The 14561-nt window shown below is 36.2% G+C and overlaps 2 protein-coding genes across 4 annotated transcripts in view; one reads left to right on the top strand and one right to left on the bottom strand.

The window, feature by feature from the left end:
• The first annotated feature begins 698 nt into the window (after positions 1-698).
• On the top strand, positions 699-10636 carry gna14a (guanine nucleotide binding protein (G protein), alpha 14a). Its single transcript, XM_058390466.1, has 7 exons — positions 699-1165; positions 7201-7385; positions 7545-7699; positions 8366-8494; positions 8643-8772; positions 8962-9115; positions 9582-10636. Exons 1-7 carry the CDS (start codon positions 1045-1047, stop codon positions 9770-9772), a joined length of 1065 nt encoding a protein of 354 aa, XP_058246449.1. The 5' UTR covers positions 699-1044; the 3' UTR covers positions 9773-10636.
• A 2216-nt stretch (positions 10637-12852) lies between these two features.
• The window catches only part of vps13a (vacuolar protein sorting 13 homolog A), a 37322-nt gene continuing 35613 nt past the window's right edge, over positions 12853-14561 (bottom strand). For all 3 annotated transcript variants that reach the window (XM_058389203.1, XM_058389202.1, XM_058389201.1), the window contains one exon: positions 12853-13892. In XM_058389203.1, coding sequence (XP_058245186.1) covers positions 13845-13892 — 48 coding nt within the window. In that variant the 3' untranslated portion in view covers positions 12853-13844. The remainder of the gene's footprint in view (positions 13893-14561) is intronic.

Genomic DNA, 14561 nt, shown 5'->3' on the forward strand with positions numbered 1-14561 from the left:
TGGTGTGTTCTAGCTGTGAAATAACCTGTCATGAAAATGCACACTGTTTTGTGATATTCTCAGCTGTGAATTATAATAATTATAATCCTGTGCGATACAAGAGTGCAATAACAACAATTTAAGATGTGCAATATCCAATAGCTATTTTTTTTATTCTGTATTTATATAGATTCCTTATTTTTCTATTTTAGGTTGTAACGTGGAAATTTCCCCACTGTGGGACGAATAAAGGTTTATCTTATTCATTTCCACTACAGTTTTATTGTCTAAATACCTTTAAACAACTTTTAAATGCAATTCTGTATTGTAAACTGTAATGAAATGGACTTTAAATTAAAAGTCAGAAAACCAATAAGAAATTTGAAGGGTAGTGACCACTGCAGTATAATAATCAGGTCATAGAACTTAAATAATCCATCTTTAATCAATTTGTATTGATTGATTTTACGAGTCTAGGAACATTTTAGGGAACAAAGCGTCGAAAACAAATCTTTAAAAGAGAGGTTTAAGGACAAATTGAAGCCCAGCGATCCGCACAACTTGAAGCCCTTTTTCTCTTTCCTTCTCTTCAGAAAATCTTCTATACGCAACCTGTTCGAATATGCAAATGAGTGCATATGATGTCATACATATGCAAATCAGCTCTCTCTGTTAGCCTCTTTCGGTCTTGTTGAGCATGCGCAAACTACTGCGCTACTTTTCCTCCTTAAACTTCTATCTCGTGGGCAGAGGGACGCAGAGACAAGCCACGAACTCAGTAGGATGCTAGAAAAAAAAAAAACATGAACAATTTAAGCGTATAAAGGAACTATTACGTGATCTTTAAACTAAAGTAAAATAAATAAATAAATAAATAACTAGAAATATTATAGCCGCAACTGGACTCTGACGGGAGCGCGCGCATGACCTAAAGAGCAACTAGGGGGAGTCAATTGAGGGATACGTATACGCGTTTAGTACGGGTTTTTGTCTTTTTTTTGAGTTGTGTGTGAGAGGAAGAAGTGTGTTTAGAGACAGAGAGAGAGAGAGAGAGACTGAGAAGAGATGGCGGGGTGTTGTTTGTCCGCGGAAGAGAAGGAGCGCCGGAGGATCAATCAGGAGATTGACAAGCAGCTCCGGCGTGATAAGAATGACTCCAGGAAAGAGATGAAGCTCTTGCTGCTGGGTAAGCCATCATCTCACTTTCAGATAATCATACATTATTCAGAATATATCTATGTTTTAGATATGAAGATGGGCCACAGAGAGAGAGAGAGAGAGAGAGATTTGAAAGTGTTTTCCTCATGTGGTCCATCAAGGGTACCTTAGATATACTAAGAATCAGGACATGTAAAAATCTTGTTCCTTGAAGCAGGTGTAACGTAGACCCTAAATGAACCCATTGATGTATCTTGTAAAGCTTTACCTTAAAAAAAAAAAAGTCCCACCCCACATGCACCTTCGCCACACTAATGCTGGAAAAGATGCAGCCTTGAAGACAACACTAGTATAACTGCAAGCGTGATACCACACCATGGGCTACAGAACAGCCACCATCTGTCAAATGAATTTTTACAAAAGCTAACATGTCATTTCTCCACCGAATGTGTCTTTCAATGTCTACCAACAAACCAAAGGTTTTTAAAAATGTACCTACATTTATGAAAACTGTGTAATCATGCATGGAGAATAATGCGGGGGAAAAATTTTTAAGGTGTGTGAACTCCTTCGAGAAAAGACATTTGAATTGTTCTTGTGAATTTGTTACAGCTAAAAAATGAAACTGAAAAGGCATGCACTACGTATAATACAACACACAAAGTATCTAAAAACGAAAGGTGTGAATTTCATATGCGAATGTTCACCTGGCTATTGTATATTCCAGGGCATGAAATTGTGTGTGTGTGTGTGTGAGAAACATTTACAAAGTCATGTGTATAAATTGACGTGAACTCAATGTCATGTTACATGCATATACTTTCTTTGACATTTGTTACAGAAATCCTCAGGAAAAAAATGCTGTAGCACTGATTTGAACTTCTTTAAGCTGTAAACCGACCTGGAATATGGTAACTAAATTGCCATAATTGCACGATGTACACAGTTTCTTTGGCTTAAGATACCAAAAGACATTCCGAACTCTGTGTATCAGCCAACACCCAACACACATTTTATGCATACGTTTACATGACATATCGAATTAGCAATGGCAGCATGCTCCAAAACACGTAGCGTCCCGCGTTCGTGTTTAACGCTTTTTTTTTTTTTTTATCTTAGCACGAAAATTCACGATACTGTATCGGACCAGATCGTTTAAGAATGTCAACGTGACAGAGTACCGATTCATTCAGATTGTGCTTCAGAATCAGTCAGTATCATCCAGATATGGATTAGATGTGTTGGTGGTCATAGATTTGTGGATCAATTAAAAATAACAGTATTTAAATAATAATAATAATATTAACAGTAATCCGATATTTACCTCCAAGCATCTAATAATGATTATCGTCCAATCTGTTTGTTTAAGAATGAATTAAATATAAGAAAACAAAACAAGGGTACAGCTGTAACACTAGTACAAAGAACATTCTTAATGATTTTACATACAGACAGCATTGTGACATCACAATATGTAGCATTTAGTAAACAGATCAGTGGCTATTCCGAGAGTTTGAGCAAGTACAAGGATCTTTCTGGAGCTCTCTCTCTCTCTCGATATATATAATATATATATATATATATGGGAGGATTGGTATTTAGTGCTGCAAAATGACAAGTTACAACAAAATCGTAGCACTGCTGTTATAACTTGACCTGTGCATAGTTTAGGGACTTTCCTGTCTCTACATTTATGTTTCATGCTGATCTGAGATCAGTTTAATGATTAGTCTCCTACAATGCACCCGGTCCCACAATGTGTGTGTATGTGCTGTGGCTTTTTAGTTAGCGTAGTATGGTTTGGGGAACTCTAGTTTATTGTAGCCTGGCCAGCCTGACTGCTGTAGCTATGCAAAAGCATGCAAAGCACGATGTCCTCTGGTCAGTGAGCTTGAAGCTGAATTTCCTGAAGAGCAACGAGCAGACAACACACACACACACACAGAGTGATAGTTCCCTTTCCTTTCCATCAATTCATTTCAATCTAACTCGGTTCATTTTCCCCAAACCCCTCTTATTATCACCATACACACACAACTTTTTTTTTGTTTTTCTTACGCCTATGATGTAGAAGCATAATGTGGATTAAGATGAGACTCAAATCAGCGGTGCACTTGAGCGTGTGAAAGTTCATAGTGCGAGAGTCTGATTAATATCTCGAAGGATTCATTATCTCATAAACTCACCACACTTACAGCACTTCCCGAGAGGCTCAAAGCTTCGGCCTGAAGCTTAGGTGCACCGTGGATAAAAAGCATTTCTATCATGCAATAGAAGGTTTTTGTCAAAACATCAGTAAAATGTGGGGAAATTTTAAAACTTAAACTTTTAACTGTAAAATAAATTCCACAGAATCGTCTAGCTCATGAACATTATTTCGATGTGTACAGTAATATTTAACGGAGCAGTAGATCTTTCCAAGTCTAAACTTTGCACTAGCAGAATATTAAATCCAATTTGTTGTCATTTATACACATTATACAGAATTTATTAATTGCGGTTTGAATGAAACTTAATTCAAAACTCAACTGAACAGGTTACTAACTACAAGAGCTCAAGAATAAATATACTTTATACACGGATAAATACAATGCCGGGTTGTGATTTCTACCACTGTAACAAAAACCTACGATTACTGCTCAAGGTATGTGGAATGATTTGGTGGATCTTAAGAATTCACTTGAAAGCAATAACCTAGAAACTAAAGAAGCTATGCACATCAAATTTCCCTTTTTTTTTTTTTACAGTAGTGAGGGAGCCACAAACCACCACAGGAAAGGTAGAGATATCTAGAATATCAGTTTCATTTATCCCCACAAACCTTCTAGTAGCACAGATCAAGATTTCTGATACATCAGATCAGACGTTTATAAGTCTCAGGATTGTCAAGAAGCCAACACCAGGCTCTTCAGTAGGTTGTCCAACCTCCAAAAACACAAACATAAAACTACTCTTTAAACCAGTAACAACTTTTAACGCATCAGTGAACGATACATCGTACGTTTCAATCCATTGTTATGGAGACACCTTAACACTTACGTTACAGCCGCTATAAATGGCTGATTTATTCTCTATAGTGAAGTTACTAAGACACTGGAAGGTGTGAATTGCTCCACCCTGAAGACTCTCCTATGGAGGAAAACCTCATCAATGATTATACATCCTATTAAATAACAACACTTTTTAAATAAAAGTATGTTCATTATGTAGAATTTCCAGAATACAAGTGAACGAATTCGCCATCACTATAAAAACAATCATGTATTAAAGCATTAATGGAAATCCTGTGATTGAGCTGCTGTTCTAGAAAAAAACGAAACACATGAGCTCACGATTTCACAGTCAAATGTCATGTCATGTATCTGATTGTACAAGCGACTTTGTTTCATACAGCAGTTTAATTCACCCTTGCAGTCCAAATCCTCTTTTCATATTGGGCGTAATGGCAGTTTTGTATTTTTTAAATTGAGAATGATCAAGCACTAAAATGAAATATAATATAAAATGCCACTAGGCAGAAATAAAGATATATTTTTCATACCTGAACCCAGTTTGTTAGCTGTATTAAAAATAACGAATTATAATCAAAACGGCACACATTTAAATGATAACAAAAATTCGTTTAAACAGGAAATACTTGCTGGAGGAACAGGAAAAGAAGCTGGGTAATTCCATGATTGCAGTACCATTTAGCCTTTGTAACTAAAGGCTTTTTTTCCCCAAAATCATTAAAAAACCGTGTATTTATGCAACAAATATATCTTATTTTTTGACAGGTTTCTTTTTGCACTAAGGCGGAAAGTTATTATTATAAGGTTAAATTATTATTCTTTTTAATTAATAATTTACTTTCAGGCTATAATCTGGTTACCAGGGTTGTACTTATGAAGTGACCTCATCGGTCAGTATCACAGAATAATTTAAAATGGAATCTTTGTGATCTTCAGATGATGAGGAAAGTCATATGATACAACTTCCTGGTGAATGTGTGACACGTGGAATGTTACAGATATTTCAGAATGATGATGACGGTTATTTTGGTTAATAGCTTGTAATAAGTTAGTTATATAATTATAAAATAAAGTTAGTAATCCAACAATAAATATTTTTGATCCATTCTAATGGTAATATTTTTTAAGGAAAGTGTAGCCTTACTTATGTAAAAAGCTTTTCTGATAACGTTTTAAGTTATTTATCTGAAATATATGTACACATGAAGCCTACCTAAATCTAAAATCTTCAGGCTCAGGAGGTTGTAATTGTACGAACTGTTGTTACGTAACCTACATTATAAGGACACTTTGGACCTGGACACTAAAAGTCATTCAAATCTAGTCATTTTCATTTGTCCTAAACGTACTGACGTCACTTGGAAATTCGCACGATGCTAATTCATGCAAAGGACATGAGCGCAAGGTCCAAGGCCACCTGAAGACATTTCAATTTCAAATGACGCCAATTTGGGTTGTTGCTTGGGAGAAGAACAAACTAAAAATGCCTCCTGGAGAAATAATCTGACCAGAGTGAGGTCCAAAAAAATATTGTATATGGATAAAGTATGTATGAAATGTTACTGTGATTCATTTTACACATTTTCCTTATCCATTTCTTTGTAAAGATACTTCCAGTAAAAGCCCACATGTGTACACACACACACACACACACACACACACCTATATCCAATTTGTTTAACAAATAGCATAGGCTGGTAGTGGCTAGTGCACATAGAGAATATCACTCATTTTGTACACAGGTACAGTTTAGATTCTGAATGAATTATGAATCATTCTACTGTTCACTTCCAGCTGTTATAAGATTAGGATGTCGAGCGAGTATAATTATTCATGTCTTTCCGTACGGTCGGATTTTTATCTTCGTCCTTTCAAAAGTTTGCACAACGAATTGATTTGTGTGTGTGAGAAAGAAACAAGAGCGAAAGTGAGACAGGACATCACTGGGGGGTGTGTATGTAAATAGATAGGGCTGTTGAACAGTTTGGTGGCTACACAAGACATAGACCTGCTCATATTATCATGTGATAATATTAAATGTGCAGTTTTTTAAAACAAATCGCTGTTTTCTTTTCACATTACAGAAGCATCATTAAAATATCTCAGCACTGCTCAAGTCCCTATGATGCCCAGACTCCTTAAACTGACCACCAACTTCTCAAAAAACCTGTTTAAAATCCTTGAGATCTGTTCACAGCTGTACAAGTGACCAAATTGAACCGAAACTTCTTTTCATACAGAAATGGATCACTGCTTTTTAGTTTCGAGCTGCGACCAAAAAGAATTGACCTCCAATCTCATGCAAATGGACTAGCACCAAAAACTGTAGAAGCTTCCAGAAGTCCTCCCACTTCATGATGGAGGTTTATAGCCTCAGGAGCATAGTTGTGGGATGGTGTCTGCAGTAAAAGACTCTGTGTTTACAGCTAGTGGAAAGACGGATATCCAAACAGGGGTTCTCTTTAAACAAGGCATTCACAAAGCATATTTCTTCTGTTTCCTCTCTCCTCCTCTGTAGTCAACTCTGTTACTTCATTGGAGCATTAAAATCATTATAAATAATACGAAGAAATTGTTGATAGTAACCGTTAAGATAATTCATGTAGGAAAGATTTTATTTTGGTGGATAAACAGAAGTGACATGAGGCACTGCAAGGTTCCAAGACATTCGCAAGCAGCCAAGTTCATGTCTCCTGGACTTTTACAATTGCCAGACTCAAATCCAGTTTTATTTGCATAATGATTTTAACAGACATCGTCACGGAGGAGCTTTACAGAAGTTCCGATTAGTTCAGGTTTAGTTACTTAACGTGAACAAGCCGAAGGAGACGGCACGGAAAATCTTCCTGAGATGATGTGAGGAAGAAACGTTTAAGAGGAACCAGATTCTAAAGGGATGGCACCCTATACTGGGGTCATTCCTGTGTACCCGTGGATATGAGAAAGAATGTGTTGGATGAAAGGATGTTCAGGATGAGCAGATTGTGACATTGGCAGCAGTTCCAAAAATGCATCAGTTTCATGTGTGTCCATCATTCTGTTCCATTTACAGGTACAGGTGAGAGCGGGAAGAGTACCTTTATTAAACAGATGCGTATCATTCACGGTGCCGGCTACACTGAGGAAGACAGGAAAACTTTCACAAAGCTGGTGTTCCAGAATATCATCACAGCCATGCAGTCCATGATCAGAGCTATGGAGTCACTTTCAATAGCACTGGGCAATCCTGACAACCAGGTCTCACACACACACACTCTCAAATGTTATGGGCTGAAAATGATTCCTTTTTTAAACCTTCCCCACCCCTCTTCCTGTGATAGACCGCTCATGTGCTCTGATTGATCTCCTGGTTATTTCCCTGGAATAATGATTATCTCCTTATATGTGTGACTGCAGCCCAGTGCTGATTTGCTGATCGAGGTGGACGTCGATAAGATGATGGAGTTGGAGGAAAGCTATGTGGAAGCCATCCGCTGCCTATGGAAGGACCCAGGCATCACTGAATGTTACGACCGCCGCCGCGAATACCAGCTAACTGACTCCGCCAAATAGTCAGTCATATATTACATTGACAAGATACCCAATGGCTGATTGTATCGATCTGTTATAGTTCCACAAAGGAAGCAGGCAGTAACGTGTGTGACAATACACAATAAACTTGCACACATGCTAGGGTAATATTTAGAGATGTTTCTAGAATAGTGGTGTATGTTACCCATCCAAGGTTATGATAGATTCCTGCTCTTATATAATAATATCTTATTTGATATTTTCTTTGACTTAGTCCAGTAGTTGTAAGTCAAAACAAGTGAGGCTTATATCAAAGTAATATCTTGTAAATGCCATAATCTACCTAGAGTACAGTCTAAAAAAGAGCTTCATGCGTCCTCTGTGTGATGGGAGATCTTGTCATGGTGAAGAGGATGAAGGTAAACCTCAAGGTTATTTCACTAGGAGCTTAAAGCTCCCAGCATGGCTGCCCTGGATCTGAGGGGAGAGGTCAGATGTGTGAGCATGCAGGTGATGGAGTCATGTCATGTGAGGGTGTGGAAGGGGTGGCAGGTATGCATGGAGAGTGTTAGATGGATTAGACCCTAGCTACTAGCTTCATGGGTCTCACTGGATACAGACTGGAAAAGCAAGCCAAATTTCTCCACACTTGACTGTGTGCCATGTTTCATGCTAAATCAATGAACTTTTTGCCTCTTGTGGTACAGTTACCTGAGTGATCTGGAACGTATTGCTGATCCAGCATATGTCCCCACTGAGCAAGACATCCTGAGGGTACGAGTGCCCACCACTGGTATCATCGAATACCCGTTCGACCTGGAAAACGTCATCTTCAGGTGCTCTCTTTTTGCCATATTTGGACTGCTTTCCTATCACATGACATGATATGATGTTCTGCCGCTAGACAGGATTATAGCATTATGGCTCTACTCAAGTACTGACACTTCAGTTAGTGAAGTCTACATTTGACCTTGTTATCACTAGAATGGTGGACGTGGGAGGACAGAGGTCTGAGCGCAGGAAGTGGATCCACTGCTTTGAGAACGTCACCTCCATTATCTTCCTAGTGGCTCTGAGCGAATACGATCAAGTCCTGGTCGAGTGCGACAACGAGGTCAGTTCCTCCATAGCTTCATTCCTGCACCATAACTAATCTTTCTGCCCCTTCCAGAAATCCAAACAACCCATTCGTCTGTTAGCAGCTCAGCCGTAGCGTGTTGATGAGCAGTCTGGAATTTAAACACAGACGAGTTGGATAGTGGGATAAACACCAGGACTGATCTTTGTTCTTTTACTCGTTCAGAACCGTATGGAGGAGAGTAAAGCTCTGTTCAAGACTATCATCACATACCCATGGTTCCAGCAGTCCTCAGTCATCCTCTTCCTTAATAAAACGGACATTCTGAAGGAGAAGATCGGCTATTCCCACCTAGCCACTTACTTTCCAGAGTTCACAGGTAATACGGGTTTAAAACTGCATGCGTTATACCGATCATAAAGGCCTCAGTGCCTAATTTTACATGGATGTTCCATCCTGAAATTGATTATTTTCCAATAATAGCACATCCTTAAGTCTAGCAATCTTCCAATGCTTAAAAAAACAAATGTTAAATGATCTGTTTGTACGTTTGTTATACTTTATTGTATCACACGTTTAGAGTTTGCTAATTTGAACCACCAACAGAAGCAAACTTCTTTGCATTTCTATAATTCTTCCTATTTAAAAGCATTGCTTTTCTTGATACAAGTGGACTGGCAGGATTTAACATTCCAAACACATATTTCTAAGCCAACAAACTGAATAGCTAGAAATTGAAGTCCAGTAGCTACATAGTAGTGCTACAGCTTATAGACTGTACTGTACCTCTTTGCTGTCTGTAGAGTCTCTATCACTGACCACTGTTTTATCTTATGCGCCTCAAGGCCCTCAGGGTGACCCGAAAGCAGCACAGGAGTTTATTCTGCAGATGTACCAGGACCAGAACCCCGACAAAGAGAAGACCGTCTACTCCCACTTCACGTGCGCCACAGACACCGAGAACATCCGTCTGATCTTCGCCGCGGTGAAGGACACCATCCTGAGAAGCAACCTGAAAGATTTCAATCTAGTTTAAAGCAGGCTTTGAGCCTGAATTCAGAACCAGGCCTTATCCGCTTCCTCTTTGACCTTCCTCTTTGACAGAACTTCCTTCACACGTTCTCTCGGGTCTCTATTCTGGATGGCAAAAAGATCCTCCGGAAGTGTTTTAGTGAAAGGACTCGGGAACTGAATTGGGATTGGAGATACGGGTTCACGCTTCACTGTGGCCTTATTCTGAGTCTGAAGGAGCGGTTCGTTTCTTTTTGGATCTTCTTCTGAGGCTGTAACACACTAAATAGAGGAAAGTAATTCAGTTGTAGCTGCCGAAGGTTGAGTTGCTGAATAGTGGTGATTTTGGGAAAGGGAACGATGTTTAAGATTTTCTGTGTATCTAATATAAGGGCATTATTTTCTGAATGTCAAAAAAAAAAAGATTTACCTTTACTGTACATATACGGTAATGCTTACAAATGAGCAGAATTACAGAAGTGCAAAGGGTTTACATTTTAGCAATATGCACAGACAGAGAAACTTTTAAACCTTCCCTGTGCCTTAGCTTAGTTGCACTTGCCTTCAGTCGGATTGTGAAAGGTCAACTGTATGCTATTTATTTTTAGTTTTAAACAATACACATTTCTTTCAAATAAAACTCGCACTGTTTTCCTCCTCTCACGATGCAACTTTAATTGCAGTTAAGAGCGCTTTTGAGAATGTCTGAGAAAGTAAAACCGTCTTTACTACCTTTGACGACATTTGTTGATGTACAAAATGTGTAGTTAATGTATTTTGTTCCACAGATTTATCTTCTCTGTATTTAAAACAAATGTTCTATTTAGGCCAAATAAATAAATAAATAAATCAATATGAAATACCTTGTACTCTCAAACTATGTCTTAATTCTGCTGTAAACTAATAAAATATTTTTAAAAGGTGCTGTTCGGTTTGGGTTTTTATTAAAGATAATGTTTTATAAAAGATAATTGCAAAGCCAATTATAATTTTTTAAAAATGGGATGAAAATGTTTTTATTTATTTTCATGTTGCAATGAGACACAAAAATCAAGGCGGTGAAATCGTATGAAAATCATATGAAATTTATTTTAATTTAAAGCTTTTTTAAAAAGAATAATTTTAAGCTTTCTATTTGGAATTTTTTGATACACATGGTTTGGACGTTTATGTCGATACAACCATATAAACTTGGACGAAATTAAACCAGTTTTAAATTTAAATTAAGACTTTAAATTGTTGTCATTTGGTGCATGAGGCTATAACAGACTGAACTCTATAACAGACCGTGTCTCTGTCAGATTATATGATGAAGATCCTGAAGCACTAGACCTATGATTATCATGAATATCTGTTCAGGACAATCTGGGTTTGTGCAGACAAAATGATAAATAGAAACATTCTTTAAATCAGGTTTGAGGTAGTAAGGAGATTTGAACTTTTATTTGTAGCTGTTCTTGTTAGTTTAGACATTCTATGCCAGCCTTCTGTTCTTGGTGATTAAATAAGCAGATAGATTTAAATGTAAAAATATCTCACAAAATCGATGCGGATAACTGGGTACGATTTGCTGAAACGAGAGCACAAATGAACTAAGACAATTTTACTCAAATTTACATAACATACCCAAATCAAAGCTGACAATATAAATAAAGTAAATTGCGAGCATACAGGATTATTTTTTTTACCTTAAATTTGTATTGTGTGTATTTTTTTCAATCTGAAAGCTGAAAATTCTTTTAGTATTTTTTTCAAGCTGAAAATTCTTTTAGTATTTTTTTTCAAGCTGAAAATTCTTTTTGTATTTTTTTAAAAGCTGAAAATTCTTTTGCTGAAAATTCTTTTAGTATTTTTTTCAAGCTGAAAATTCTTTTTGTATTTTTTTAAAAGCTGAAAATTCTTTTGCTGAAAATTCTTTTAGTATTTTTTTCAAGCTGAAAATTCTTTTAGTATTTTTGTTCAAGCTGAAAATACTTTCAGTATTTTTTTTCAAGCTGAAAATTCTTTTTGTATTTTTTTAAAAGCTGAAAATTCTTTTAGTATTTTTTTCAAGCTGAAAATTCTTTTAGTATTTTTGTTAAAGCTGAAAATATTTTTAGTATTTTTTTTAAAGCTGAAAATTCTTTGTATTTTTTTAAAAGCTGAAAATTCTTTTAGTATTTTTTTCAAGCTGAAAATTCTTAGTATTTTTGTTAAAGCTGAAAATATTTTTAGTATTTTTTTTCAAGCTGAAAATTCTTTTTGTATTTTTTTAAAAGCTGAAAATTCTTTTAGTATTTTTTTCAAGCTGAAAATTCTTTTAGTATTTTTGTTAAAGCTGAAAATATTTTTAGTATTTTTTTTCAAGCTGAAAATTCTTTTTGTATTTTTTTAAAAGCTGAAAATTCTTTTAGTATTTTTTTCAAGCTGAAAATTCTTTTAGTATTTTTGTTAAAGCTGAAAATATTTTTAGTATTTTTTTTAAAGCTGAAAATTCTTTTTGTATTTTTTTTTTTACAGCTGGAATTTTTTTTTAGTATTTTTTAAAAATCTTTTAAAGCCAAGATTTTTGTAAAAGGAAAAAAAAAATATTTATTTTTTTAAAAAACGCTTGCCTTATTTTGAGTATTTTGCCAAAACTGCTATATACAAAAACTGTGCAAAAGTCTTAGGCAGTGTAACATACTAATTTTTGTCATAAGTTTCCTTTTAAAACCACACAACGAGTCTTATTCATGTAGAGTATGATGTAAAGACAAACGCTTATCACTTTTGTTCACTTTAGTGCGGTTATGCTCTTTATTCAAGATTTATTTTATGTAGTAAAAAATCTAATTCATTATTTTTAAAGGCATCTTCACCACATTTCACATCACATGCCTAAGAATTTTACACACTACCGTATATCTGATTTTCAGAACATATTACTTCATATTAATGGTATTTTTTCACCAATAAATAAATAGATAAATAAATAAATAGTTGGTATGACTAACCCTGACTATAAAATTATTAATAATAATCTATTATTTTTTATTTTCTTGTATTTTTTCTACCCACCATTCCAGAACGGACTCCTGCTCCTTTAAACCGTACAAAATCAAAAAATTGTGTCCATGCTTTAAATTTCAATCAGCATAAATGTTCAAAATACGTTTATTTATTATGTATACCCAATTTAAAAAAAACAAACAAAAAAAAAACGACAGGACACCGTTGTAGTAATCGATAAATACTTAATAAACAAATTGTACATTAGAGCCATTGAAAGGCTAATAGGGTTCTTATTGCATATTATATTTCAGTGTCGGGTTCAGTGTTAAAGGTACAGAGGTGGAACAGTAGAACATCAGCGTGAAAGCTGCATAGAACGGCTGAGAACAAAATCAACAGTACGTCCCAAAGCCACTGGATATTTACAGTACAATACTGTCAAAGAAGCTGTAAACAATTTAATCATACACGCTCATGGCTGAAGGAAAGGCTTCATGCAAAAGCCACAGGTACAAAAATAAACTTGTTTGTAGAGGATGACATGCTGATATGTTAAGCTTTTTCACTTAACAATTTATAAAATACATAAATATATTGGTCATTTTTTTTTTTTAACCCATTCAACAAATAAAACCCATAAGGAGCAACAAATAGCATCAGTAAAGATGATAATTAAGGTAGTGACGGAATGGAGCACTGAGCTCGGGGATGACTGAGCTGACTAAAAAGTTTTTCGGCTGTATCGTGTGTTACTGATAAACAAAAAGGGAAGAAGAACAAAAAAAAAAAAAATCAGGGACACGAATGCATGCTTTAAAAGAATTAGATGATCTGCTTCTATAAATTATGTACTGTTATGTCTATACACAAGTGATGCAGCGATGCATGTGAGGGAGCCACATGAGGCAGTGGCTAAAATGAAGCTGTAAACATAAACACACACTTTTTTTTTTTTAAACAGTCACTAAAATCTTTCTGAGTGACCGATTCACAACCTCTAAAGTGTAGTGTTGTGTAGTTTTGCATATATGTGAAGGCACACACTAAGTATAGGGGACTTTCTCTGTATGTGTGTGTGTGTATGTGTGTGTGTGAGCTTTTCTTAAGGCTACCAGACACACGGCTTATTTCTGAAGGCTATCCCTGGCATCCTGAAGCTTGGTCAGGACCCACTGTGGAGAGAGAAAAAAAAAAAATTTTTTTTAGACTGATTATCACACAAAGTTAAAGAGTCACAAGGCATTTAAAACGTCCACTTGAAAAACGTGGCTGTCTTGCAGCGGCTCTAAACGGCATCATAAAGCGCCAATCGATAATAATCAATAACGGTTAAGCATTCAGAACTGTTGTTGCCGATCAGTTGCTATTCCCCGTGTAATTTTTCTCTCGGTTCGGCTGATTTCCTAAACACTATCCAGCTCTCTGGTATCATATGAGAGCCATCAATCGGGTAGAGCGAAGACTCGCAGACGCTCATGATCGTCTCGTGTCACTGTGATTACCAAGAGACCGTGTGTGTCATCTTTTGACCCGTCTGACCTTCACAAATTTGACACATTTGCTTGAAATGCTGGTAAACAAAATACACTTGCGTGCCGGTTGATGAGCTCAGGGAAAGATTTGGGGACAATTTGTGTAAATGGCGCCTGTTAAAAAAAAAAAAAAGTAGGCGGGTCTTAGCCACGGCTAGTACCAGACTGTCTAATGACCGCAAGACAATGCGACCAGGGATAATCTGATTCAGTTTCATATTGACAACATACATGGGCATGTTTTATGGGATTCAAGTAATTCTGATAAAGCTGGTTTTCGTGTTTAGATTTTAGTCCAATCAATGGTTT

This window comes from Hemibagrus wyckioides, linkage group LG05, assembly GCF_019097595.1.
Source record: "Hemibagrus wyckioides isolate EC202008001 linkage group LG05, SWU_Hwy_1.0, whole genome shotgun sequence".
Taxonomy (NCBI): Eukaryota; Metazoa; Chordata; class Actinopteri; order Siluriformes; family Bagridae; genus Hemibagrus; species Hemibagrus wyckioides.

Bases quoted from the DNA above. Each gene is read 5' to 3' on its own strand.
- gna14a (XM_058390466.1), top strand. From the start codon at position 1,045: ATGGCGGGGTGTTGTTTGTCCGCGGAAGAGAAGGAGCGCCGGAGGATC. The intron at 1,166-7,200 runs GTAAGCCATCAT...TTCCATTTACAG, and splicing joins GATGAAGCTCTTGCTGCTGG to GTACAGGTGAGAGCGGGAAG. The intron at 8,495-8,642 runs GTGCTCTCTTTT...TGTTATCACTAG, and splicing joins CTGGAAAACGTCATCTTCAG to AATGGTGGACGTGGGAGGAC.